We start from the raw sequence: 27,939 nt of genomic DNA on the forward strand, positions 1-27,939 counted from the left end.
GAATTGCTTGGAGTGCATTCAGCTGTACACCACCACGTGGGTGGTTTAAGTCAAGAAGAAGCAGCAAACGGCTACGCCTGGCATGGAGGAAGCACATGTTAGCCTGCATCCTCCCATGCTGCTCGCTAAAGTGTGACCTGGAAGAGCTAGATAGCAGGCAGGAACTGCAAATGACTAACTGGGGGAACAAAATGGGGAGAATCCAAGAAATCGAAGAAGAGACATAGAGAGTGAAAGAGAAAGTAGGATCCCAGTGGAGTCGGAAAGTCATTGGAGCAGGCGGAGATCCTCTCAGAGGCTCTGCAGGCTTGAGGGCCTACTGTTTCCCTTTAGGGCCTTCAGTGCCTGACACCCGTTGCGGCTCACCGGATCACTGCAACAGCCCCTCAGCCGAGAAAAGGGATTTGTGTGTCGGGACCCTCTTTCTGCCGCCATGCTCTGCCGTTACCCTAGAGTTGTCCTGCTGCATCCTGATGCAAGTGAAATAAAGGAATTTGGGGATTGTCTGTATTGTCTGTGTTAAAGCAGCCGGGTGGGGGAGTGATTCAGTGGACTCAATCCAATCAGTGAGACAACACTTCTGAGGTTGGAGACGTTTTCTCATTGCCCTGTCGGATGCATACCAATTCACTTCACCTTACAGGAAGGACGAATGCACCTTACTCCTCCACTCTCCCTCTCTCCCTCCCTCCTTCTCTCCCTCCCTTTCTATCTATCTTTTTCTCTCTTTCTCTGTCTTCCTCTCTCTGTCTATGTTTAATCATCCTCTCTCTCTCTCTCTCTCTCTCTCTCTGTCTCTCTATGTCTCCCTTTCTCTCCTTTCTGTCTCTGTTTCTCTCTCTCTCTCTTTTTCCCTCCCTCCCTCTAGGCCCCTTTTCCCCCTCTCGCCCCGTGGTGATGGATGCGCCAGTCGGCCACTGCCGGACTCCTCGGTCGCTCCACTGACAGTGAATTAATCTCGTCCTCTCGATAGCCCGCTCCGTTCGCCACCTCTCCATCCAGAGTAAACAGTCAGAGGGATGATAGCCCGTGGTCGTGCCCATCGTGTGCGCTGCATTATCTATCCTGTTTTTTCCTGTTTCCGACAATAGTAACTAAGAGTGAAGTGTAAAGTAAATGACAAATCTGACCTACTGTGTCTCCAGCTCAACCCTGACCTTATCTCAGTGTGTGTGTGTGTGTGTGTGTGTGTGTGTGTGTGTGTGTGTGTGTGTGTGTGTGTGTGCACACGCGCATGTGGGTGTTTATGTGTTCAAGTGTGAAGGGGAGGGCGACTCTCTTAGTGACATCACTATCAGGGAGGCTCCGACTGGACAGGAAAGTCAATTAGAGTTTAACTGAGTTTACCAGCTGGAGAGAGTGAGGAAGAGAGAGAGAGAGAGAGAGAGAGAGAGAGAGAGAGGAAAAAGGGGAGGAGAGTGAAATAGAGAAGGAGAGCCCAACAGAGAGTGGAAAGCAGAGAAGCGGTTACAAAGCCAGGCGGACTGGAGGGAATTTTACCGGCAAGTGAAAAACTTCAAACTTCTACTTCTCTTCCTCTTGTCCTCTCCACAATCTTCCCGGACTGTTCCCTCTGCTGTTCTCTCAGAGGCACGACTGTTGGCAGGCTGGGACAGGGGAGGAGGAGGTGAGAGGAGCCGGGCTTCGGGGGGCCAGAGGGAAGCTGGTGGAGAGATTTTAAGCGAGCTTATCTGAAGCTGACAACAGGATGAGTGTGTGAGGACCCAGGATTACCGTGTCGTCTTCCCCCAGTGCCCCAGCATGGAGTCGACAGTTAGGCTGCCTGGCAACCACTCACACACGCACTGACTGAGGAAGAGGGAAAGAAAGAGGGAGAAAGAGAGAAAGAGAGAGAGAGAGAGAGAGAGAGAGAGACAGAGACGAGGGGAGGACCAGGTTCTCAGGAGAGCACAGGAGACGTGGGTCCGTAACACTGGAGCTCACGGACAAACCATGGACTCTGCACATCTCTTACCTCACCTGGACGTGAGTACCACACACACACACACACACACACACACACACACACACACAACTTTCCCGAGCAGAAGCTCTCACTCTTGGCACCATTCGTGGTCTAAGCCCAGATGTAAAAACACGGATCGTACATCATAAGCTCGTTCTGGCAGGCTTTCTTTCATCAGACTCGGAGTCTGTCAGTAAGACGTGTTTATTCTGCATCGCGTTACACCTCAGGTCCATTTCCTGCCGTTTCCACGGCGATCCTGATGGCTCGTTGCCTCCGCGCTAAAAACTCACATGTGCTGCTCGTGGACTGTACACCCAGTATGAGCCTCACGTCCCGCACGTGAAAGCGATGCCCCTGCCGGCCGCAGGAATCAGGGTGGCACAGCTTGGGCACAATCTCTTTGCAGGACATCTCTGGGTTTCCTCACTGTCTGCCTGGCTGTCAAAGGGAAAAGGAGAAAGTTTAAGATGGGAAGTTGTGCCCTGCTCAGCAGGAGACTAGGAAGAAATAACATGCTCTGGAAAGGGAAGAAATGCACTCGTAGGAAGGCACGCGGAGCACAAGGGTGTTTTCCCCACTGCTGGCAAACACCATACCAACATGTGTAGTAGTAGCTGTAGGTACCTGTTTCACCTACTTAGGGATATGTCATGCCATATGTCTTTAATAATAATAATAATAATAATAATAATAATATGGTAAAATTATGCTAAAGATATTACATATAATGTTTTTTTGTAAAACAGTGGAGGAGAATTAAAAATAATTAGAGAAGCTACACCTGAAATATGAAGGAGTTCTATTTAAGTTTGGTAGTGATGTATTACGGATCAGCTGACTGTGAGTGCTCCTATCATGCTGAGAACATGTTATGCTCCTGTGAGCCAATGTCTTGTCTAGTCTACTCCAATGGTCCTTAGGGATCCCTTTAGTCTACTCTGATCTGAACCTTGGCACGGACCACCGTCTCTCTCTCTCTCTCTCTCTCTCTCTCTCTCTCTCTCTCTCTCTCTCTCTCTCTCTCTCTCTCTCTATCTGTGTGTGTGTGTGTGTGTGTGTGTGTGTGCATGTGTGTGTGTCTGGTCTGGGCAAAAGTGCTGTGTGTATGGTTTCTGGCTGTGTGTGTGTGTTTGTGTGTGTGTGTGTGTGTGTGTGTGTGTGTGTGAGAGAGAGAGAGAGAGAGCGAGAGAGAGAGAGACAGAGACACAGAAACACATTTATATAGCGGTTCTGAGGTTTTCTCAGTGCTGTGTGACATACAGGAGGCAGACAGGTCTGTATCATTAGCTCTTAATTATTCCAAATTACAATTGTGCTAATACACTCCTATACAACCACCCTCCAGGCTCCCTAGTGTATTATCCTAAAGATTTCATCTGCTTAATGTAGATGGCCAGCCACACACTCTCCCCAGTCTACTTCTCTGTCTGCAAGTTCTTCTAGCACACACATATTTGAACTGTAGGAAAGTGTAGGTACTCTATGTGTGTGTGTGGGGGGGGGGTACACAAAGCATTTTTCACAAGGAGTTTTTCAGCAGTCTTAGCATGTGTTGTTTTAGGAGAAAGTGAGAGAATGGAGAGGAAAAATGGAGAAAGAGTGAGGGAGAAGTGGTCAAGGGGAAGAAAGAGGGAAAAACAACAGGAAGTATGAGGAACCGAGGGACCGCGCGTAACATGAAGACACACAACTTCATGGCAGAGGATAAATCAGCACAGAACAGAGAAAACTGCAGTCCCTACAGACCTCAACCCTCTCTCTCTCTCTCTCTCACACACACACACACACACACACACACACACACACACACACACACACACACGTGCACACACCTACACACATACATATACACACACAATCATGCATGGGCACACACATTCACACACACCTGAGCCCTGGGCGATTGCAAATTACTGACCTAATCCACACAAAAAACAAGATACAAAATATTTCTGTGTGTGTGTGTGTCACTAGCAGCAGTGCCCTTTTGAACAATGATATATCCATTCTAGTCAAAGGAAAATGGCCAACAGGAAGGAGAAAGATAAGGTAAAAGACAAACAGAGAGAGAGAGAAAGAGAGCGAGAGAGAGGAGACAGAGAAGAGAGAGAGAAAGAGAGAAAGTAGATAGCAAATCTTTCATACTCTATGTTCCAACTCAAAGGTCATAAGGTCACATCACTGTAGCAATGGCACGAGCCTAGCTCCCAGTGTCTGCTGGGATCATCCTGCTGTCTGTTTCAGGGTCAGCCTGGAACCTAATAACCCTCCCCTCAGCCTACTCCTGATTACTGCCTCCACCCAAAAGGAAGCAGCTAGATGGTGCGAATCCGAGAATCCAATCACAGCCCCGCCGCAGTGACACTTGCCGAAAATAAACGCACACAGGGGTCATCGAGGGTAAAGGCAGCCACAGCAGTCAATTAAGCCTGGGCCCCGCACTTCCAGGTAGGTGAAGATGGGCACTGTGCAGTGTGGGTCGCTTCTGTGCACACGCCGCCTAGATAACACCCTGCCGTTTGTCCGTGATGGAATGGCGAGGGTTGGGGTCACTTAATCTGTTTAACTGCAGGATGTGGGCGACGTTCTGGTCCTGATTGAGGGACTGACGCAAGTTTGACGAAGGAGGAGGAGTGAGGGAGATGAGTGAGAGAGGGAGAAAGAGAGAGAGAGAGAGAGAGAGAGAAGGGGCTACAGTAGGAATTCTCAGGAATGACTATTTCACGTTGAGAATAGCAATGAAAGAACATCATTCCCAATCCACTATAGCAGCAATCCCAAGAGGATTCCACCCAAACTTCCACAGTCCTCTGCTGCCTCCTTCTCTGTGGTGCATGACTTCACCTGAGAGAACATTACATTCTCCAGCTTAGTGGAACACCTACTTTAGTGTCCCCTGGGCTCTCAAATTAGCCCACACCCAGAGTCCAGGGCTGGGGTGGTCCTACTGCCCTCTAGCCATGCAGTGAAGAGTCTTTGGTAGCAGCTGGTTGATCTCTCAGCTTTAATCGAAAAGTGACAGATAAGATTGACTAACACTTTATATTCCACGTCACTGTTCCCCATGTTGCTGGGGAAAACCATGTCCCATTCCTTTCTTTTTTCTCTATATTCAGCTCAAATTGAGCATGACTGTGTTAGAGATATGTTGATGCAAATTTAGATACCGTACATTAATGCTCATATCTTTCATATTTAAATACTGTCTGATTTACATATTCAAGTGGGAATGTGACATTTGAACAAGCTTCCGCCTCACGGGATCTAAAAATACTGGTTCATACGCAGCTGTGGTGTAAACTTGTCAGTCTCTGACAGAGCGAGCAAAATCTGAAACGTTACTTTTTGCTGCATTTATCACCACGTCACTGCGGTGCAATCAGAGAGAAGATCAACACAGGATTTAGAGGGGCTAATGCGATATTCTGGCTGAGAATGACACCATTCCACAGACACTCCTCCATTGCATAACGGCAAACAAAAATCAAACGTGGCATCTAAGATGGCCAAACAAGGACTACAAAGAGTGAAGAAAATTAACAAAATTCCAAACTCCTTAAGTGTTTCACCAAATATTTACATGGTATAGCCTTAATGTGATGTTTTACCAGATACAAGGCTTGCACAAGTCAGATTACACAGATGATCGACATTACAGGTTACTCTCATTTGTCATTTAAATCAACAGGAGAGACATGAGCCTAATGAATTGGTCTAACAGGACATGTACAGTCCTAAATCAATGATTACAGCCATATCCTCTTCTGTGCTGGTCCTTTTCCCCAGTGCTGTTTCTGCAGTTACTGTCACTTAGAACAAACACCATTTAAATTACAACAAAAAACCTGCAAAAAAACACTGCTTTCTGGCTATATTTAACTAGCAAGACAAATATAGCTGTAAATCTATTGATATAGTGCACTGTGTAGATTGGGAGAGAATGTGGAATAAACAGGGATTTGAAAGTGTCTTCAATTCGTATTTCATTATGTGAACCACTTTCAAAACAGGCCTTTTTTTCTTTAATGTAAAGGGCTCTTGACTTTTCATGTAAAGTCCAGCACCACAGAGAGAATTAAACACAAACCAAATGTCTTGCTACCGAGTCATTTCACTCCTAAATCACGCATGACCTGCTTCACTCTCTCCAGGGCCACGATGTTCCCTGCTAGCCTTCTGGTTCTGATGACCCTGCTGCTCCCCCAAGCCTTGTCAGGCCACCAGGAGGGTTCCAGTCATTCTGATGGGAACCTGGGCCCCCCACTGGAGCCCAGTCTGGCCCAGACCATCCAGAACCTCCTGCTTAGCCGCCTGGGCCTCCAGTCCCATCCCAACCCCAGTCCGGGGGCACTGGTGCCACAGTATCTCCTGGACCTGTACCGCTTCCACACCCAGCAATACCATCTCATAGAAGATCCAGACTTCAGCTTCCCTACCCCACATGTCCAAGGGGCCAACACAGTCCGCACCTTTCACCATGCAGGTACAAGGTGTTAAGAATTTGAGGTCTGATTGTTTTGGCCTTCATAGCAATGTAGCTCACTTTAAGTGCAGCACAGTAATGTGTGGAAGTGACTTAACCTCCTTTTCTGCCAGCATGTGTAATGAAAAAGATATCTGTTAAGTCAATGCAACTGTTTGCTGTTGTGGTCTTGGCTTTAGTATAGAGATCTTGGAGTAGATTTTAAAAACACTCCCTGAAAATGACATTTAATTATGATTTAGTTACACCATTACACCATTACCTGAGTTTTTTTTTTAAAGGAACATGTAATGGAAGCAAGTACCAAGACCATGAATGCAGCAACAGCTAAAAGAAATGCAGCAACGATCAAATGAAATTCTTTTTTTTTCCCCTCCTGTATGTTTTTTGTTCCCCTTCTCTCTCCATCTCAGTGTCTTCAGACATCCCTCACTCTGGCGAGAAGAAGGGCAGGGTCCACATGGCGTTTAACCTGTCCTCTATTCCCTTCTATGAGACCGTGGTCTCAGCAGAACTGCGTTTCCTGCGTGGGGGCGTGGGTTCAATTCCTCACAACGTCAGCATCTATCTCTCTGGTAGCAACACCAACTCCCAGCCCAAGATACTCCATTCAAGACAGGTAACCAGAGAGCCCCAGAATGGTGAGTCTTGGGAGGCCTTCCCCCTGGATGGAGAAGTGTTTCAGAAGCTGTCTGATTGGTCAGGGAGTGTGTCCTTCATCTTGGAGGTGAGCCCAGATAACAGCAGCCTTCTGGTGGAGGACGTAGACACGGAGGATCACCTGAGAGTGCGCAGGTCCGCGGACCAGGACGAGAACAGCTGGACACGACAGCGACCACTACTGGTCACGTACAGCCACGACGGGCGCAGTGAGCCGCTCCTACCCCTCGGAAGGAGGACACCCAGGGGCAGGAGGGCGGGGAGCAGGGTGAGAAACAGCCGAGGTCAGGGGTCAGAGTCGGGCTGGCGCGGCAGGTGGGTGGAGAGGCGGGTGAAGCGTAACGGCGGAGGCCGAGCCGCCAAGCTGAAGCGCCTGGCCCGCACACGCTGCCGCCGCCACCCGCTCTACGTGGACTTCCGAGATGTCGGGTGGAACAAGTGGATCGTGGCGCCCACGGGCTACGACGCCTTCTTCTGCCTGGGCGAGTGCCGCTTCCCACTGGCCGACCACATGAACTCGACGAGCCACGCCATGGTGCAGACGCTGCTGAACTCGGTGAACGGGGCGGCGGTGCCGCGCGCCTGCTGCGTCCCCACTGCCCTCAGCCCCATCGCGCTCCTCTACCTGGACCAGGACGAGCACGTGGTTCTGAAAAACTACCAGGACATGGTGGTGGAGGGATGCGGCTGCCGGTAGCAAGGGGCAGAGCGAGCACCAGGAGTGGAGAGGTGGGCACGGGTGGAGGAGAGATTTAAGAGCGAGAAAGGCCGAAAGAAAGGAAGCAAGCAAGAAAAAAAGAAATGTTCAAATCTTTAAGCTCATGAAGGAACCTCTGAGGGCATTCCCATAATCCTCCTGTCCGGTGAAGCTGTACGTGTCTGTGTGTCGTGTGCTTTGCAGTCGGGGCTGCTAACCCTCTCGCCCAGCCCAAGTACTGCTCTGTCCTGTGCTCCGCAAAATCCTGACCCCCTTCTGTCGGTGTTGTGCCAGTGTTGTTGTGTATTTCCTGTCCGTTTCGCACCCTTTCTCGCTATCGCCATTGTCGTGCCACTTCAGGAGGGTCCAGCTGAGATGTTGGGCTTTTGCCAGCCAAGGACAAAACACGCTTTGATGGACTTCAGTCTTTACAGAAGCGATACGCTGGGCTAATGCATGCTAAGATCGGTGCGCTACATGTCTCAACACAAATAATATGTAAAAAGATGTACAAATACAGGAAAGCAAGGCAGCTCATGCTTACCACCAGAAACTAGTCAAAACCCTGAGAGTAAGTTTGAGAAAGTATTATGCTATTGTTTGAATGTGGAAGTGCTATTATTTATGGTGACCTGTTATGTTAATTTACTTTGCAGTCAGAGAAAAGTTCACAGTTGCTAAACAAGTAATGTCTATGGTCTTGAAGTAAATATAATTTAAGAGAACATATATAAATATGTATATCTATTTAAATAACAAACAGGTATGATGTATTTAATCTTTACAAATATTGCAGACATACATATTGTAAGGCCTCACAAATACAGTGAAAATCATTCCAATTTGGTTGTATTCACCATGTATAAAAATATCGTTAACTTTCCAGTGCCAAGTTGTAAAACAGTGAAAGTTGCCTCCACGCATAAAATATCACCATGTTGTCACACATGTATCCATGCCGAAAGCATTCCACAGAATGCTGTGGAAAGAAGATTTTGTCATCGTGTTAATGTTTCACAGTTGTCGAAGCAAACATTTTGCTTGTCTAAAAAGAAAACTAGTTCAAAGGGGAAAAAAATCAACTCGTTGCTCTTTTTAGGACATGTTCTTCGGGCTGTAGGATTGTTCTATTATTTCCTGGTTATAGTTTTAACAATGTGACACCTTCAACACCCGCATATATGCAACAGTTTGTGGAAAGTCTGATGTTGTCTGAAGATGTGAAATGTGTAAAAATAATAATAAATAAATAAACAAAAAAACTGATCACGCACTCTAGGGATTGTCTGCAGACTCGTTCCCTTCCACCCTGCGTTTTAATCCCACTGCGGGATTTAAGCAATGCTGCAATTGCTCCATTTTATATGCGGGTTCTGGTGGGTTAGCAGAGCAGAGCTTTCGGTAACATACGTGTGCTAGGCCAACAGCATGAAGCCCCCCAACGGCTGCCTACTGGTGACAACGATCGGTCTTAAAATGAGCCCACTATTTCTACCAGTGGTCAAGCTCTCTCACAGTAGCACAAACCCACTGATCTAAGAGCTCAAGCAGACCTTCATTCTACGTCTACTGTACGAACACAGAAATCTGGGGGGGCTGAGGCTGGGGAGTGCAAGATGAGGAGACAGCTCACCAACAAACCGCCACACACCTCATCAGTGAACGTTATGCATCTGAGATCCCTTCCCTCTCCCTCCGTCTCTCTCTCGCTCTCGCTATCTATTGGCAGCGTCGATCTCTTGTCTGTCAAAGGCCATGACTGCGATATGACCTGTTGTGGACACACTGCAGCAGACACCTTAAAATGGGACGTTATAGCGGCAAGAGTGTAAGCCACACATCTTTGCTCAGCATCACTCCCTGCTGAGTATATGCGTGTGTGCATGCGTGTGTGTGTGAGAGAGAGAGAAAATGAAAGAAAATGTGAGCAGAGAGAGTGCTACCTTCCAGATACATCCAGAAGTTGCGAGCCTCAGCAGATTTATAGATCATTGCTTTATATCACTCCTCACTAGCTGTCATTAGCTCAACATCACTCCTTGCTGTTTGTGTGTGTGTGTGTGTGTGCACGTGTGTGTGTTGTGATAGATAGAGAGAGAAGGCTATTTTCTGCAGGCCTGTGTATCTATATGCCCTCACCAAGCTCAATTGATAAGAGTGCATGGCCTTACCAGGTGTAAGTCCAAGAGGAGTCGGTGTGCAAGAACATCACAGACTATGAGAACATTTGTGAGAAAGACTTTTTAAAGCACCCCGGTCATGTGTTGGAAGAAAGATCACCTTTGACCTTCTGTCCCCTTCCCTCCCTTCTCTGTCATTTTGTAGGTCATCATAAAGGAGTGATCGCTGGTAGGCCTGGCTTATCTTGTCAGGTGTGTAAGCTGGATTGGTCCATGAGGTGGATCGCAGTGGCCTTGACCCAGTGAAAGGTACAGCGTTCTTCACCATAAATCTACCCGTATGGCCTCCGTTCAAGCTCCAGATGTGCGGAGGCAAAGCTGGATTCACTTAAACTGTGCTCCAAGGGTGGTGGTCTTTGGGCCATTTCATTGCTGTTTCATCACCAGACTCTCATCCACATTTTGATCAAGCATTTTGGATGGAATGAGTAAAACATATTATAACATTAACAAATAAACAAACACATTAGAACAAAGTTTAAAAGAAAGGTTTCCAAGTAAGGAAGTGGTGCATGAACACTAGAAGACTATCATGTTCAGTTAGAGATTTTTGTTATTAATGTAGAAAACCACACACAATGAGAAATATGGTAAATCCATTGTGGGAGTTCCCCATTGGCCTCTTAATGATTGACAAGTTAAAGAACAGCCCAGACACCCTTTCTTCTGCTTAAACCCGCCCCTTGTCTCATACTCTGGGGAAAACCACTTCCTGTGGTTTTTAGCACATCAGGAACTCTGCTTCTTCTGACTACTGCACAATATCCAGCAACCCTTTGACCTCTTAAACCCATTTTAGACATTGTAAAAAAACATCAAAAAGGGCAGAAAGTCTATTAAGAGCCTTAGCCCTTATAAGCTCTTATGTGACCTTTTACAAAGATTTTGTGATTTTTAGCATGAAGAAATATTTTTAAATGGTATCTTCCCCATCTATCTTATATTGGGAATCTATAATATAAATGACATTCGACATGTTTTCTGGCCTAAGTACTGGAGAACATAGCAGTTATAGATGCAATGAACTGTCAGATTTTCATTTATATTAAGAGAAACTAGAGACACATTATACTTTTGTTTGTGACAAATTCACACTAAACCCAGAGTTCAGCACCGGTTGACTGGCCACAGAAACATCTCTCTCTCTCTCTCTCTCTCTCTCTCTCACACACACACACACACACACACACACACACACACACACACACACACACACACACACACACAGAGTCTCTCTCTCTCTCTCTCTCTCTCTCCCTCACTCTCTCTCTCCGTCCCTCTCTCTCACACACCCACACGCAGTCTCTCTCTCTCCCTCACTCTCTCTCTCTCTGTCCCTCTCTTTCCCTCACTCTCTCACCCACACACACTCTCTCTCTCTCTCTCTCCCTCCCTCCCTCCCTCCCTCCCCAGGCTGCATAGGATGAAAAATTATGTTTTTACAGGTGTCTCACGATGCGGATGCTGTCCCTGCTTGGCTGGAAATCGCATTCATTCATCCCTCCTCCTCCCAACGTTTCTCTCTCTCTCTCTCTCTCTCTCTCTCTCTCTCTCTCTCTCTCTCTCTCTCTCTCTCTCTCTCTCTCTCTCTCTCTCTCTCTCTCTCTCTCTCTCTCTCTCTCTCTCTCTCTCTCTCTCTCTCTCAGCTTAGGCCTTACTGCAGTCACACTTAGGCCCTAAAGGCGTGTAGACCAATTGAAATGGCTGCAGTAGGGAGACATAACCGTGCATGTGTGTTCCCATCAGTTCCCATCAGCTGGCAAAAGGGCAGCTGAAGGGCTAAATGCTCCCCAGAAGATCCTCGTCTCTGCGGCAATCCTTGGGAGTGTCCTGGGAGACGGACGCTCAGCTTGATAGGAGCCCTCGCGCCTGTCCCCGGCGCTCCGCTATCACAGCGCAGGAAGCAAGAGGAGAGATGGAGGGAGGTTGAAAAGAGGGAAAGAGAAATAGAGAGACAGAGGGAGGGCACGAAGACAGACAGGGAGGTGGAGAAAAGTGAGAAGTCGGAGAAAAACAGAAAGAGAGGGACAGAGAGAGAAAGAAGGAGAGAGGGAGGGAGAGAGAAAGAGTGAGCGAAAGAGGGAGAAGCAGCAGCTGCTCAGCCGTTTACTCCTCCTCCATCACTCCTTCTCCAGATGTTATGAAGCGCTCAGCAGAACGGCAGGCAGGAATGGGGGAGTGTGGCTCAGCCGAGGCCGAATCATCACAGAACACGTTTTATGACTTTCACATTCGACGTGCTATGTGAACAGGGACCCGACAGTCAATAGCAACCGTGTCCAGAACGTCTAACTCTGTAAACAACAACACGGCGCTCTAGACCCAGGTTCTTTTCATTAAGACCACTGTCAACGGCAGTACCTAGTTGTAGCGTTTACAGTTTTTATTTCCATTTTACTGCCTGTTGCTTTTTTGATAGGTCCCATGGAAATGAGCCAGCAGATTAAACGGCTCTGATTAAATCTCACCAGACAGGGATGAAGCGGTTACTGACATCCTACGCGCTGCAGAACCTGAGGCTAGCATCAGTTATGCAGGTTTTCTAAGGGGTCTGTCACTAGCTCTTTATTCCTCCCTGTCTGGGTGGTCCCAGGTTACCCTGCTGGGCTCGATCAGGAGAGTTGGACAGCCCGGAGACAATCGGCTCTCCAAGAACATGCACTTCCTCTGCGTCTGGGGGAGTTGCCACTACATTTCAATGCAGCTACTGTACATACGCTTCCCATTCCTCTCCAGCAATAGACTCAGGGGAGGGGGCGGGGGGGCGCAGGCGTAAGCGGATATTAAAACTTTCCTTTGAAGTCCGGCTTCGGAATGGGATTTCGGGTGCGTTCCCTTTTGAACTGCAGGGGGCAACGTTTTATCAAGGCAATAAGGCCATAATCATAAGCCCATGACCGCGAGGTCGCTGCAGGATAGCAGTGGGACGGGTGAACGAGAAGCAAGCGAGCAAGGGAGCAAAACGAGAGACAAAACACGTGAAAAGGCGAGTTCATCCAGCTTGATGGACGGCCACCGGGGGTGCCATTACAAAGAGGCCAACGGCAAGCCTAACCACGTGCCCCACATCGACCCTGACCCTGACCCTTGACCCCAGGCCACACGTTCCCTTCCCTGGCTCTGTCGCCGTCCTCTCCGAGAGAAAAGCGCCTCACTGCGCTCATTGCATTCGCAACGCATCCCTATCCTCTGTAGCTCAAGGCCGCTAACAGTCAGATGACGAAGCGTGGTGGGACGCTACGGCGCAGGAGATCCTGCTTCTGAGAAACATTAAACTGCGATTCATCCCTTCCAAAAGAAGCAGGAGAAAGAATGAGAGAAAAAAGGAGAGGAGGAGGAGGAGGAGAAGGAAGAGGGGGAAAATAGGAGGCCTGGCAGAAAGATTAGATTAGCACTTTTAAAACATCTGCGGATTCGTCCGGCCTGAGCTACTGCTTTCCAACAGATTACTACTTTATCCCACAATTCCTCAACCACCCTCACCCCACCCCCCTTTCCTGATTTTTGTCTGATCTGTCCATCCTTTCTGAATCTCTCAGTGATGGAAAATGAGAGGTTCTGACTCCGCCAGTAGTCATTTCTTGAAAAAACAAACAAACAAACAAACAAAATAAGCAGTAAATGAACTTGTTAACATTGACGTTGCTCAGAATGTCTGGGGAAAAACTGAGAATCATTATGATTCAGAATCATAATAATGATTAACTACCGTGATTTACCACAAGGGGTCTGGGCTCAGTGAGTCACATGGGTGACCCAAGCACAACTCTCTGGGCAAACAGCAGTGCAGAACCCCGCTCAGGCTGCGAGACTAACTCCCTGCTGAAGGCTTGTGAACGCCGTCTCCACGCTCATTCGCAAGGGCCTGCTGTTAGCATTCATACCATGACCTTAAGGGTGCCGGAGAGTCAGGACAGCCTCTTAAAGACGCGATAATGTGTTGCAGTAGCGAAGTTCTGGCAAAAACATCTCGAGATGCAGGTGCTTCTCATAAACATCTTTATTCCTTCGCACATGTACCTCAAGCTGTTTCCTGAAGTGTAGGTGGGTGTGAGGGGAAAGGGGTATCTGCTTCCACGCTCCCAAACACACACGCACACACACACAAATCGTCTCTGGAGGTGTGTTAGCCGAGACGAGGCTGTGTGAGCTGTGAGGAGTTCTGGGATGCAGGGAAGGACCTCTGTGTTTATGGAGGCGAACATTAATTCATGACTCCTGCTGCAAATAATAACTTCCCAGCAAATAATTTAGAGACTTTTGGTGAGAACATTTTGTCCATTGCAGATACAATATGTCTGCATTTATGTTTGAGGTTTGCCAAGCTTCTAAAAAAGGCCTCATACACACTTTGCTCACAATGGATTTGGACGGAACATGCTTCTCCTTTCGTAATGGAGGATGCTTGGGAATCCAAGCGGAAAAACTGTTGGAAGGGTAAAGGTATGGGAAAAACTGGGAAATATGACACTTATGCTGAACTCGCCTTACTGTAAAGTCAAACTGGAAACATGGTACAACTTAAACGTCTTAATTCACAATGCAAAAACACATCTAAGATGTTACAGATGTGATGTCGTTCTCGATACGGGAATAGCAGCCTTTTGCATACAGAACTCTCACAGTGCATGCACAGAGCGTGAGCTCGTTTCCACACGGGTCAGCCCCCAAGAGTTACACGTGCTAAACATGTGCATCTTTAGTCCCTGCCAGCAAAGCACGTGGACAGAGGCGTGTTCGGTTAGGTTTGCGTGTGGGCAACATGGAGCATGGCGGCAAGAAGAAGACGGACAGTTGCAGAGGACACACGGTGCACAGGCGGAAAGCATCTGTTGATGTTCATTGATGATCGGGTCCAAGGAACCATACAGAGAGCTGGGGATTTCTGGAGTCAGAGTTGATGTTGCTGCATGGCCAATGGGGAGAGGGTAAATCTGAGGTCCTGGTTTTGCTATCAAAATAAATAGGTTGATTGATGAGCTCACGAACAGCGTCGACGTTTCAACCTCCACACGGTCCATCCCTGTACCATGGACTTCGGCATTGCAGTCGGAAGATTTTTGATTTATTGGTGTGTGCTGCTATGAGTGTGCTATATCTGGGCCTGTACAGGGCCGACTCAAAGTCTTGTAGTCAGTTCACGAAATAAAGGCAGTAAAAAGGCACCGAGGAGCCGTGGGTCTGCTCCGAGCTTTATAAATTCTCCTGCATGGGCAAGGGCTCTGGGTCAGAACAAAAAGCGATATGTTTCACCCTGGCTTGGCCGTGCTGACATTGGAATCGGACAGCAGACTTGGTAATAAAAAGATTATTGCAGCTTTTTGGTTTTATGAGGTAGGTTTAAAACTGTGGAACATGGTGCCAGTGTGTAGAGTTTAAAGGCCACATAAAAGAGGAAACAAAGGTACCTTTCCTGAACTCACACCATCTGACAGGAAATGACATCAAGTGATAACAATTGTGAGGAACTGCTGCTATGTTCACGTCAACATAGCTGCTTTGGTGTAAAGTCATTAACTTCAGTAAATGTCTCATTTACAGCGATCAAAATGTCTAATATTTACACTGATATTCATAATAAAGGAAAAAATGCGCATAAGAAGATAAACGACTTTGGACAAGAACTGATCAAAACAAATCAACTAGGTGTCAGAGTCGACCCAGCAGCCAGCTGTTTTCAGTGTTTAAGCTGCATCTGCGGCTGCCTGAAGTTTGACAGAGAAGAGAAATAAACAACTAACCAAAAACCTCCCGTCCGTTTTTGGCTACAACAACAGAACAAAAAGATAAATGCCAGGATGTCCACTGCCTCAATGAGAAAACCAAATCAACAACGATATTATCCTGCCACACACACACACACACACACAGATGTGGCCTACAGACCTTGGGCTCTCAGTGGAGAGCCCAGGTCACCCTAAAAGCTATTTTTGAACGTGGGACAGGCACAGACATAAGCCATACACTGGTGGGGAGGTAGATGTCTAGCCCGGTTGCCATGGTGAGGTTTGGCGGAAACAGCCGCGCCGCTCAAAGTAGTTGCACAGGTCTTCCTGTCCGACCTGTTTTCTCTTCCCCGTCTCATGCTCTCAGCTGGACAGACCACTTGGGAGAAGGCAGACAGTAGCAACACTGCACCTTCTGCTCATAGCAACCAAAACAAACTGGGTAAAATAGCCCCTCTCTCTCACTCTCTGTGAGAGCAAAAATGGAGTAAAGCCCCTTCATTTTACTGTGGTTATATATTGCACACAGATTTTTATATTGCGTATAGAGAAGTTTGGAGCAAAGCAAGAAAAATGGCCAATATGTACCCGAGATACTGTGAAAACCAAATAAATCTGTCAGCAAACAGCAACATCCATTATCTTTATCATATGTCTGTAAAAAGCTGTCAAATCTGTCAAACTCTGTGAGAAGTACCTATGTCTGAGGTTGCCTTGACAACATCTACAGTTGCCTAACAAAAGTAGTTAGATGTTCTATTACACCGGGCTTGAATCTAAGTTTAAAAAGTTTTTAAAACGTGAGCGAGTGATCCATGTGCTACTTTTATTTAGAGAAGAGTTAAATAGCATTCTCTTTAATTTAAACAGCAAACAAGAACTCCATTCTGGACCAGCCAACCTCCTCTATATGCACTGAAGGCCATCGCAGGCAGTAGGTCCCATCTAGTCCTCAAAAAGCACAGCCACTATAATCACTTCTGTGTTAGTTGGGTGGGGTGTGGTTGGTGGGGTCACGCACCGATGCGTCCCACCCCCGCCGCTCTCAAACGACTCTCTGGATGAAGGCAGAGGCCAGGACACAAACAGCTGCCGTGCCGCTCGTCTTCTGACAGCACTTTCCCAGGGAAGCCGGCAAGGACACAGGAAGTGCTCCGCAACGCTTCCAAGATTTAAAAAAAAAAAAAAGAAGAAGAAGTACAGTGAGCCGATAGCCGGTGAGCAGAGTTTAGCAGGTATGGGGCGGAGTTTAGCATGTAAGGGGAGGAGTTTAGTAGGTGGGGGGGGGGTTCAGCAGGTAAGGTGTGGGATTTAGCAGGTGATAGGGCTAAATGTCTGGGGAGGCTGGAAAGGAGTGAGACGGAGAGAGGAAGGCAGATTAGATACAATAAGAGAGAGAGACCGAGAGAGGCATAGATAAAACAGATGGCAGGGAGGCCGGAGCACAGGTGGAATGGATGGGCGGACGTGTGGCAGGAGGGACAGAGAAAAACGAGACACCACCTCTCCTCTGAGGATGTGGTGAAGGAGTATGCTGTGTGCAGTCCCCGCACACAGGTGCTCAGTGACAGACCAAATCCGTGCACTCTTTTTATACGTCCCCGGCTCCCTGCCCCGACTGCTACGGTGGCTTGCCTGGTGTTTAAGGAGCAGAAGCCCTGTTATGATTAGAAAACCGTGTGTCCATGTGGAAGCTATCAGAGCAGGGCCTGCCGGCTCGAATCCACCCCCCGTCCCCCCACGACACCCCTCGGCCTTGTCACCCCCGCGCCGTAAGAGGACTGCGGGTTTCCTGTTTCCTGTCGGCCCGACAGCGTCCCCAGAAACGCTGGAGGAAGAGGAGAGGGAGTGCGAGGAGAACACCCCAGGACCAGCCCGGCCTGGCGAACAGCCGAAACCGAGCCGACGCAGGCTGGAGACTTCCTGCGCGGGTTTTCTCACGCTGCCGCTCGGCGCGCGGTCGCAGAGTAAGGTGACAGGGGCCAAATGGATGGCCGTGATCGGAAACCCGCCTTTAAGGGACCGAGCATGTTATCGGTTCCCATAGGTATGATTGATGTCTGTGTTTTTATCCTCATACACAAAGTGCTGCATTTAATGAGTTGGCACAGTTTTCTGATTAGCTTTCAGGCGTGGACAGTTTGTGTTTGTTTACTTGTAACTATGGTAGCATAAATTAGTGGATGTTCCATTTATATGTAGAAAATAATCCGTTCCTCTGTCTGCATACAATTTGGTGTGATAAACTGGGACTATTTTATTGTGTACCATTAGTCTGTTGCTTGCAGGCATTTTGTGTTTTTCTACGTGCATGTGTGCATGTCAGATTCTTTGTTTAGAACCCTTATGTATACACATGCAATGGCATTCCAGCTCCAAACTGGGTTTACATTTGTTTGTTTATAAACTGTGCTCTTTAGGGATGATGATCATGAGATGAGCCCAAAGCTACATCCCCAAGCCCCTCATTCTCCAATCTTCCTGTCTACTTCCAAAAGAGTTTTCACCATACAACTCTTGAGTGTGTTAAGACAAAGTCCTCAATGCGAGGTGTCAGAAAGGTTCACCTTGCACAAACTGGCAAATGATTCTGGCACATCATGTCCACTGTTATTGCTTTGGATCAAGATATAAAGACCCACTCAAAAACCACAGGATTCTTACTCATGCATGAATCATAAGTTGGATAGGGACACACCTGAAACTAATTATAACCCTAACGCAGCTTTATGCAAACAGTTAAGCATCACGTTTGTTATTGGAGCTTCATGAATGAACGACTGCTTTCCTTCCATAGATCATGTCAGAGACTCCTGACATTGGCCTTTCGGACAGGTCCAGGGTCATCTTAAAAGAGGTTAAAGGGAAGGCAGGCAGCATGCTCGCGTCGGAAGAAGTAACTCTCTTTCAACATGTCTCTCGCCCTGGCTGCTGCAGCACTTCCCGCTGTGTGAAAAACATCAGCGATCAACTCTTGGATCCAGTTTATTTAGAAGATTAATTCTTTCCTGGGGAGCTAACGGCAGCTCCCTGAGCCCCTGCCTGACATCTCCATAAAACAAAGCATAGCGTGAAAGAAATAGAGCAGACGCAAAAAAAAAACAACTAAAAAACAGCAAAATCCTCCTGGTCTCCGTGTTTGTGGATTTACAGCCATTCAAAAGAATGGGTGGAGGGGCCCACCATACAGAGGAAGGGAGAGAACATGAGAGCACACCTCCATACGGCTCCTGTTCAAATGCACCTGCTTCACACACACACACACACACACACACAAACACACACACATAAAAAACAAAGACATGCAGACAGGTGGGCCAAGTACTTCAGTACAGAACAGAAAGGGTCATACATCAAAAACTTGTGTGATACTTCTTTCTACTTTCTTCGAAGAAAGCCAGCATAAATAATCATCAAACCAAAAACAGTCTTTTCAGAAATTCTTATTTAGTTATTTGACAGAAGAAATACTGGCTAGACATGACTGCATATATGTTCTCAAAACCTCCAGCATACATCACTGCCTTTGATACTTGATACAGCTCTTTTTTAACCCCACCAAACTGCCTCAAATCCCCCATGAGAGTCATAGCTTTCATTTGCCCCGTAGCCAATAAATCCCAGGAATCCTCAGGCCTATGTCAGCTCAATGGATCTCCAGAGGAGCACAGATAAGGAATGGACTGACTAAAAGACAACCTCCCGTACGGCAGGAGATTACAGCTGGATCTGCTTTCGCTCTGTGCGGTGTGTGAAATAAATCAGACGGGGGCACGCACGGGCTGCAGGCCTCACCCTGGGAGCGCGCACCCCACCTGACAGGAAGCTTGAGCAGACCTGCGGCGTCCTCCAAGGCCAAATAAGGCATGTGCACACCTGCTGGGAGTTTGGGGGGCAGACAGGGAGCAGGCTTGGCCTGCTCGGTCTAACCCCCGCTCATACAGGGCTGCCCAGGGTCATCCTCTTTACTCCCATCTGTTTCATCCATGGCTTTCTGTATTTTGGGGAAGGGGAAATGTAGAAAGGATATCAGGCATTTTTCTCTAACTGGACACTATGGAGATTAGCAGCGATGAAGCTAGCCATTACTGACTTAAGAGGAAACAGAGAAAGCTTAGACATGACTTCCCAAAAACAACCTGCGTGAGTGCTTCCAATCTGATGTTAAAATATTTACTCTTTTCTGCCTGTGGGAGGTCTCTGTTTCCTGTGACTGTACTCCCTCTCCTCTCACTGGCTAAATGAAATCCTTTTTCCTCACATTAGACTTGGAGACCATGACATTGTGGAGCAGCCTGTCAACTGATTACTTCATTCTGCCTCTGTGGTGGACAGAATGTAGGCCAGCAGGTAGATAACACTGTAGGGAAAATGATTTGGAAGTAACTGCTGTGGCTGAATTCTAGCTCAGCTAAAATATCAGAATTCTCAGCCATAACGAAAGATCAAGACCTCTAGAGTGTTTACTGAACCCAAGTAGATGTTTGGCGCCTGAACTTAAGGGTTTAAAATCAAATAATGTTTACAACATGTGTTTTAACTAAAAGTGAAGCATGATGCTTTATAGCCTGTTAAAAAGCACCTCATTGCCTACATTTGCAATGAATAGTAATCGTCTGCCCCCTACTGGTAACAGGTATGAAACAAGGACTTTAGATGGAAATAACAGTACCAAATGCATACGCTGCCAAATAGTCTTCTTTCTGCCTGTTCCATCCCCCACTGAATAAAAGTGCAGGGCTATTTTATGTTCAAGGTCATAGGAAATCAGTTTAAATCATTACATAAGAGAACACGAACAACATCTATCAACATAGCTTTAAATTTCTAAACCGTACTAACCTGCCTCCTTTTGAGAAGCAGGTTACAAAAATAGAATTAACAAACATGCAGATGGTGGCTGCAGTTAAACTTATAAACTATCGCGGGAGCTTCTCTCCCCCGAGCAGTTTACATTTAAAACTGGTATTTTAATGAGTGAAACTTCCACCGCCCTTTGCCTACGAGTCACTCATATTACCAGGTAAAAGGTGTCGACTCCGAGTATAGGTTAAGGGTCGAAAAGTGGCATGAGAAATATTGAAAAACTCAAATTCCAAACGACTAACGTAATCTTTCTCATGCCTGCATTTTCAAGCTTAGAATTTTTGTTGTTGTTTGTTTTATTGATTGATTGATTGATTGATTGATTCGAGGCCCAGGCTAGTACCCACAGACGAATGTTTCCAGATATCCACCACCTAAAAACTGGTTAGCCATTATATCAAACATTGACAGTGAACAAAAAATAAACAAATAAGACACATTTTCAGGGGGGCACATGTTCACCGCTAGAGTGTCTTCATGTTGTGTTTTCTCCATGTTTCTGACCACAGCTAACTAGCATGACAGTTGTAGTTGCATTACATGTTTGCTTTGCTGGTACGGTTAAGAGATTTTCTGCTTTAACAACATGCCGCACCAGCAAAAGATGTAACGCTTCGATAGAAGATAGGAGGCGGCATGATTCGCCAAAATAAGGAGAGTAATAAGGAAAGTTTTCAAATCGCTCGTCATAGTGGAACAACAGGAAAGAGTACCACGCTCTTTTGTGGTGTGTAATTAGTGATTACTTTTATTAACTAAATAAAATCTTATTGTGAAGCACGAATGTGCTGTCTCGAAAACTTACCAGCGTTTTTTTCAGCGGGTGTGATGACGTATCGACGAATGAACAACAAACAGTTGTTAGACTGGAGTAAGCAGTCCAGGCAGAGGATCTGGTGTCTGTACCTCCGTGTCGTCTCTTACATTTGTGCGTTGGACAGAACTAGTCAGCATTTTTCGTCCTATAGGAACAAATACGGTATTAGCACATTCTAATCGAGGGACTTTGTTGTACATTTTTGGACGTCTATCTTTCGTGCTAACCTAGCTAGTCAGCTAACGACGTTACGACGCCTGTTTTTTCTTTGACTTCCCAGAGGTTGCGATGCGATGCGATGTGGTGAGACAAAGTCAAATTAATAAAATATCCGCTTTAACATTTAATGACACACTCAAATCGAAATATGTTGTAAAGTAGACGGTGTCACTTTAGCTTTCTGGCCTGAAAGAGTTAGCTTATTCAGGACTTTTAATGCAAATGAAATGGTCTTGGTGCAAGCTAGCCAATACTGTAGCTAGCTAGCTACTGCTAACAGCCCGTTAACGTGAAGGTAATGGAAGCGCCGTGAAAGACTTCTTGCTAGTGTCAGGAATATTTGGTCTAGATAGCTATCTTGGCGTTCTTCTGCAAATCAGTCCTGACACACAGGAGAAGGCAGATCTCGGTACATTTCTAGTTGACGTTGTGCTAACTTTTTTTTCCCCCGAGGAAATGAGCGTTTTATTGAAGCCTGGGGGATCTTGATAGTTTTGAGGTAACGCTTATTGTCACGAAACAAATCACAATTTCCTCTTTCGATACCAGAAAACGTAACATGTTTCTGTTTCAATTCGGTTCGAAATCGCGTTCTCTTGTGAACAACGTACTGGTCACGAAACGGTAATGTTCCTTTATTTTGTGCCTCCATGGATCAAACTTTAGGTGTTACCTTGATCAGGGGAAGGAATCTAGTAGCTCGCGACTAGGCACGTTTGTAGCACTCTGAGAAGCGCGCGTGATTTTCAGGTGTACTGGTACAAAAGCAAGCGCGAGGGGAAGGCACGAGGGCACCCTTTGAAGTTGGCCGCGAGACTGAATAGAATTGATGAAAGTATTGCACAAGACTATCGAAGTACAAATCACTTTCTGAAAGGACTTTTACTTATATTGTGCGTTTATACCTGGAGGGATGAAAGTATTGCACAAGACTATCGAAGTACAAATCACTTTCTGACAGGACTTTTACTTATATTGTGCGTTTATACTTGGAGGAAGTGGTTATTTATTATGTTACATTGAGACACTTATGAAAGAGCCGCGAAACGTTTTTTGTATTTGCGAAATATTCTAATTAATACACAAAAAGAAATAAGGAGTTGGCTTCGCGTACATCAAGTGACAGTCAGTGGTGTGCTTCGGATTTATTAATGTAATGAGAAGATGAACAGTGAGGCCCAAGCTTTAGATTTATGCAATGCCAAGACAAACACCGGTGTCGATGACATCCCGACTGTACGTGTTTCCGAAGAAATCATTCCACGTAATAGTGTTCAGTTAATGGATAGGGACGCGGGGAAGCCGGTAGGTGATACCACGGCCCCGGGCGCTGCTGTTTTAACAAGAATAACAGACTGTCATGCAGGGGGTGAAGATAACAAAGACAAGGGAAATAAAAAAGAACTGCTTAGTAAGAATAAACATGGCATCCCGACTGGACCTGCGAAGGTCTGCGCGCACACTGACTGCGCTTCCAACGACGTCCAGAAGCAGCAAACTAGCAGAGTCGCATCGGATTCGCAGATTTCTCAGTTTTCCGTCGGGAACGTAGCCGACGACGGGGACATGGATATCGGTGTGGATTTAAGTCTGGACGAAAGTGGAGTTTTGGAATCTGAGCCGGTGGAGTCGCGCCTGGCCATTTCAAGCGAGGAAAGTGCCTCTGGTTCTACCAGTGCAAACTCCTTAACGACAGATCCTAAGTTGGGAAGGGACTCGTACGACCCTTCAGAGCCATGGAGGGATAGTATGCCCTCCAGTTTTACACGTGTGGAGGTTCTTTCTCCGTCTTCAGTCCTAGAGGAAGCTGGGCTTAAGCACGGTGGCAAGAGAGTCACATTTCCTTCAGATGAGGACATTGTCTCTGGATCTGTTGAGCCCAAGGACCCTTGGAGACATGGTAAGTTCATTTAGCACATTACATGCACTGCTGCTGGACAGCTTTCCTCATGCTGTGTCGCCTAAGCATTTGTTAACGGTGTTCATGTCAACAGCTTTGAGATGTTTTAATGCCGCTGTCACAGCTTAACAATAGGTGCTCTGACGTGGGTTGAGCTCATCTCATCTAGCTGGTACCACTAGTTCGCCATACGAGGGCCTTGATCTTTTCTCCCTGAGATCAAAATGCTTTTGAAAATGCCTTTTGTTACCTGTTCTGAAGGAGAGGACCAGAGGGAATAGACACCTTAGATTTACCAGGGGTCTCATGTTTGTGCTGCATTTGTTGGTCTCAACAAACTTGTCCTTTATGGTAGAGTTTCTCAATAACTGTTACAACATTCTAGCAGCTGGGATAGGGAAAAATATTAAACATGCACTGGGTGACTGAATGCTGTATGAATTTACTGCCTGGTTTTAGAAGTGGACAGCACCCTGGTATGTGCGGAAGTCAATCTGTGTAAACCTAAGGCCCCTCCCCCCAGTCTCCCTATGCTGAAGGCTTCGAGATCATCTCCCTTAATCCTGACGCCGCCAAGGAAATCCTTAGCTACAGTCGCTCAGGTCCAAGTTACTACGGTTACAGTTCGCTGAAGGGCAACTACAGGGAAATGCAGCATGCCGCTTTGTCACTTAAAACAGTGTAAGAGTGACTGGTTCTGTTAAGGCCCGTAACGTCATGCTGAGTCAACCGGTGGAGCAGAGGAGTGGAGTTTGCCACCGACTGGCATGCTGGCCTGGAGCTGAGTTTAATCACCAGCCTCCTGCCTCTTCCAACTGCCCTCAGATCAACTGAGTCAGTGCGCCATCATCCCTGAGAGACCGGCTGGTTGGAGGAGCTTCAGGAACGTCTGTGACAACCTCCGAGAGTGAGAGAAACGCATGCGGATTAAAAGAATCAGTTTGCTTAATATTGGCTTCAGGATGCTTCAGGTCAGGCTTCAACAGTTGTGATTTTTCAGTGCTAAACACACAGGAGTTTTAGGTAGTCATTTTGTTCTGTTTGGGATACTTGGAGTTGTCAATATGCTGTGTGTGCAATTATATACTCAGGTCTTGAGAAGTCTATTCACAAAGAAATCGACCAGTTTACAAAAGTTTTACACCTGATGTGCTTTTGTTTCATTAGCATGAGGAGTTAAGTCTCAGTCAGTCCCAGGTAATTGTCCCACATTTTATCACTGTGACACTAGTCATTTTCGAAGTATTTCATGTCTGGCTGTGTCAGGTTGACAGGTTTGTGTTCTAGAGTGTGTCTACCTGGTTTAACGGGGGAAAAAAGGTTGTTGTGACTGCTATTTCTAACCAATTGAAGCCTCTGATATGCCCTCAGCATTAATTTTTCCCTTCCTCACCCTCCTTTACGAGTTTGACAAGACACTGCAAAGAAAGTGCCTGCTGGCTCCTGTCTCTCTCTGTCTCCACCTGTCTCTCTCTTTCTGTGTCTCTTTCCGTTTGGCTCTATCTCTCTGTCACTCTGCTTTCCTTTCGGTACCCTCATGTTGCCATCAAAGCCCTTGTGTCATTAAAAAAAGGAAACGGAGGGTGAAGGCCTTCAGATGTTGAACGTGTTCTCCATAAGTAGCACAAGACAGGTTTCATTGTTTATGTTCCTGTTCATTAGCTTGGAGGGCTGCTCAGTACTCTGAAAAATGGGGCAATCCGCAATACTGACATTGCAGAAGCCTGTATTATGCAAATGAGACCTCTATCAAATCACAAACCGTTTTATTGTGTGCTATGAGCATTCTGCCCATTCTCGGACATTCCAAATGAGTGTTCACTAAATGGTTTGGTGAATTAAAGCTTGCACAAGATTGAACAAACGTAACTTCAAATAATGTTCAAAGTTCACTAGTTCAAATAAAAACAAAAACATAGCCATGTCCCATCAATGCTCAGACATGTTCTTTTAATATGTTGCAGTCATACTGCACAGCAACGTAATTGCTGTGTGCTTCTTTTGTCCGCGTCCGGCTTCCCTGGTTGTGGACATGCCACACCCCCACCCCACCCCCTCACCAACCCAGTCTCTGCGGGGGTTTGCACGGATGAGCACCTCAAATCCAGCTTTTGAGTCTCATTCCCCAGCACTCGCCAACCTCCATCCTGGTTGGCCAACCGGAGGGAGCTCCGTGATATTCCCTCAGGCATTCTCGACCAGGTACCAGCATTCAGCTCTGAAATAAAGGGCTTCGGTTGATCGCGCATCCACTGCCGCTTCCCAGTTTTACAGCTTTGTCTCCTACGGGACAACACCCCACCCACTCTTTCTTTTTAATCTGCAGTCATGTGACTGCCTATGATCCCTCCTGCATAGCTGAGAGCTGCTTGTGGTAATAGTTGTTTTTATGTCGTGTAAATGCTTCTCATAAGCCACAGGGAAGGGGCCCACACACACACCAGATGCCTGTTGCCCAGTTTAGATTAGCCCATTATGTGCCAGCTCTTACTGGTTTGCTGACAAAACATTGGCTGAAGAGGTGCTTTGGATTGTTGTGTTTTACAGCTCGGTAGTGTGAAAAAGCCATTTGATCCTTCTCAACTCAGAAAGCCGTCCAGTCTACACCGACCTAGTTTTTAAAACTGCAAAGTGTGGCTTTGGATCAGCAAGTCTGCTATCTGTTGTGGTCATCCACAGTATTCTGCATATCTACAGGAAATTAGCTATGGCTCCATTACCAAGCTTACTGCGGGCTTTTTAAAAGAGACAGTAGTTGTGTGTTGGTGTAATTCGTGTAGAGAGGGTGCTCCAACAGATTGCTCCATCATGCAGTGCTCCTTCATGCAGAGGCGACCAGACCTGGCTTAAAGTAAGGGATAAATTATTACACTGCAGAACGAAGGAGCTGAGTAAAATCTGTTGTTATATTTTAAGCAATCTATTGCTCTACAGCGAGTGCCTAGTCTGTGGAAGCATTCCACAGTGATCCCACTGGCGGAGGTGAGCGGGTCCGCAAGTCCTGGTGATTGCAGACCCAGTTGCCTTGACGTCTTTTAGTGATGAAAACATTTGAGGAGGGGGAGAGCAGCAAAGACTGAGAAATGGTTAGACCCACTGCAGTTTGCTTACATGGCAAAATAAATAAATAAATAAATAAAAGTGGGTGGAAGATGCTTCAGCAACTTCAGCAACCATTTTTATATTCTGAAAGGGGGACAAATGTTAAAAGTGCCAGTTATTGATGTTTCATCAGCTTTTAATACCATTCAGCCACATCTATTGGCAGAAAGGTTGGTGGATAATTACTTAGTGGACTTTACCTTGGTAGGGTGGATTATTGATTTTTCTTTTTGGATAAATAGGACCCAGAGAGTCACGTTAAATCACTCATTCTCTGACATGCTTTTTTTTCTTTTACTGGTTCTCCACAATGTTGTGTTTCGTGCCCTAACCCCCCCCCCCCCCTTTTGTTTTGTACGCAAAAGGACTAGTGGTATGAGGACAAGTATAATTTAATCTATGCAGAGGACTTGATCGTCTCGTTTTCAAGACAACAAGAACAGCCATGGTCTGATGGTGGAGGAGTTTGTGCAGTGGTGTGAGGATTAAGTCCTAAAGCCTACTATTGATAAAACTATAGAGATGGTAGTGTAAAGGCTAGCAGTCAGATTATGGGGAGCCACTAAGCATATTTCAGAAGCACAACAAGACTGAATGAATGTATGTATTAGATCACCCTCTGAATGAAACGTTTCCACTTCTTCCATCAAGCTGTCACTACAGACTCCCAAAGATGCATTGTACCAGATTTGAAGACTCTATCCCCTATGCAAATATGCTGTCGAACAAGTGGGACAAGTGAACATATGGTCTTGTTTTAGAATCTGTTCTGTATTTTTTTTTATATGGTTTTATTCTTGCATAATGTGAATGTAAATATGACGACTACTGTGACTTGGTTCTCTCCTTGAGACAATAACTCTGAACTGAACAAAGATGGGTGAGATCCGACCCTGTGACACCCTGCATTGGGCCTGCTCAGCCCTGTTTCTGGAACTCTGCTGCACTGAACACTGTAGCCTTGATCACGTCCCAGTGGGTCAGCATGTTCTCCAGTTAATCAGGCCATTCCTGAATAACAGCTGCAGGTGTATTTGATCAGGATTGGCACCGAATTTCTAGAATTTCCGAAACAGGGCTTGCAAGGGTAGCATTGTTTCCAGCGATTCCTCTCATTGACCTGATTGTCAGCAGCTCTTGCACAGAACCTCTGTAAACACCGGTTTTAGCGCGGGACATCTGCAAACACTATTATCGTGGGACCTTTTGTAAACACTTTCCATGAAGAAGCCTCAGGGCACACCACAATTTACGATGTAAGTCATATGCAGTGGATTTGTCCATATGGCTATTAAAAGGGGTGTTTATAAACTAAAAAAC

The 27,939-nt window shown here is 46.5% G+C and overlaps 2 protein-coding genes across 2 annotated transcripts in view; both read left to right on the forward strand.

Moving 5' to 3' along the window:
• Window positions 1-1,421: 1,421 nt before the first annotated feature.
• Window positions 1,422-9,099, forward strand: bmp16 (bone morphogenetic protein 16). Its single transcript, XM_035524851.2, has 3 exons — window positions 1,422-1,986; window positions 6,121-6,452; window positions 6,866-9,099. Exons 2-3 carry the CDS (start codon window positions 6,128-6,130, stop codon window positions 7,807-7,809), a joined length of 1,269 nt encoding a protein of 422 aa, XP_035380744.1. The 5' UTR covers window positions 1,422-1,986; window positions 6,121-6,127; the 3' UTR covers window positions 7,810-9,099.
• A 12,371-nt stretch (window positions 9,100-21,470) lies between these two features.
• Window positions 21,471-27,939, forward strand: part of ppp1r37 (protein phosphatase 1, regulatory subunit 37) — a 34,328-nt gene continuing 27,859 nt past the window's right edge. The window contains exon 1 of the mRNA XM_081716024.1: window positions 21,471-23,517. Coding sequence (XP_081572150.1) covers window positions 22,782-23,517 — 736 coding nt within the window. The 5' untranslated portion in view covers window positions 21,471-22,781. The remainder of the gene's footprint in view (window positions 23,518-27,939) is intronic.

Source organism: Electrophorus electricus, chromosome 6 (genome assembly GCF_041902795.1).
Source record: "Electrophorus electricus isolate QZ-2024a chromosome 6, ASM4190279v1, whole genome shotgun sequence".
NCBI lineage: Eukaryota > Metazoa > Chordata > Actinopteri > Gymnotiformes > Gymnotidae > Electrophorus > Electrophorus electricus.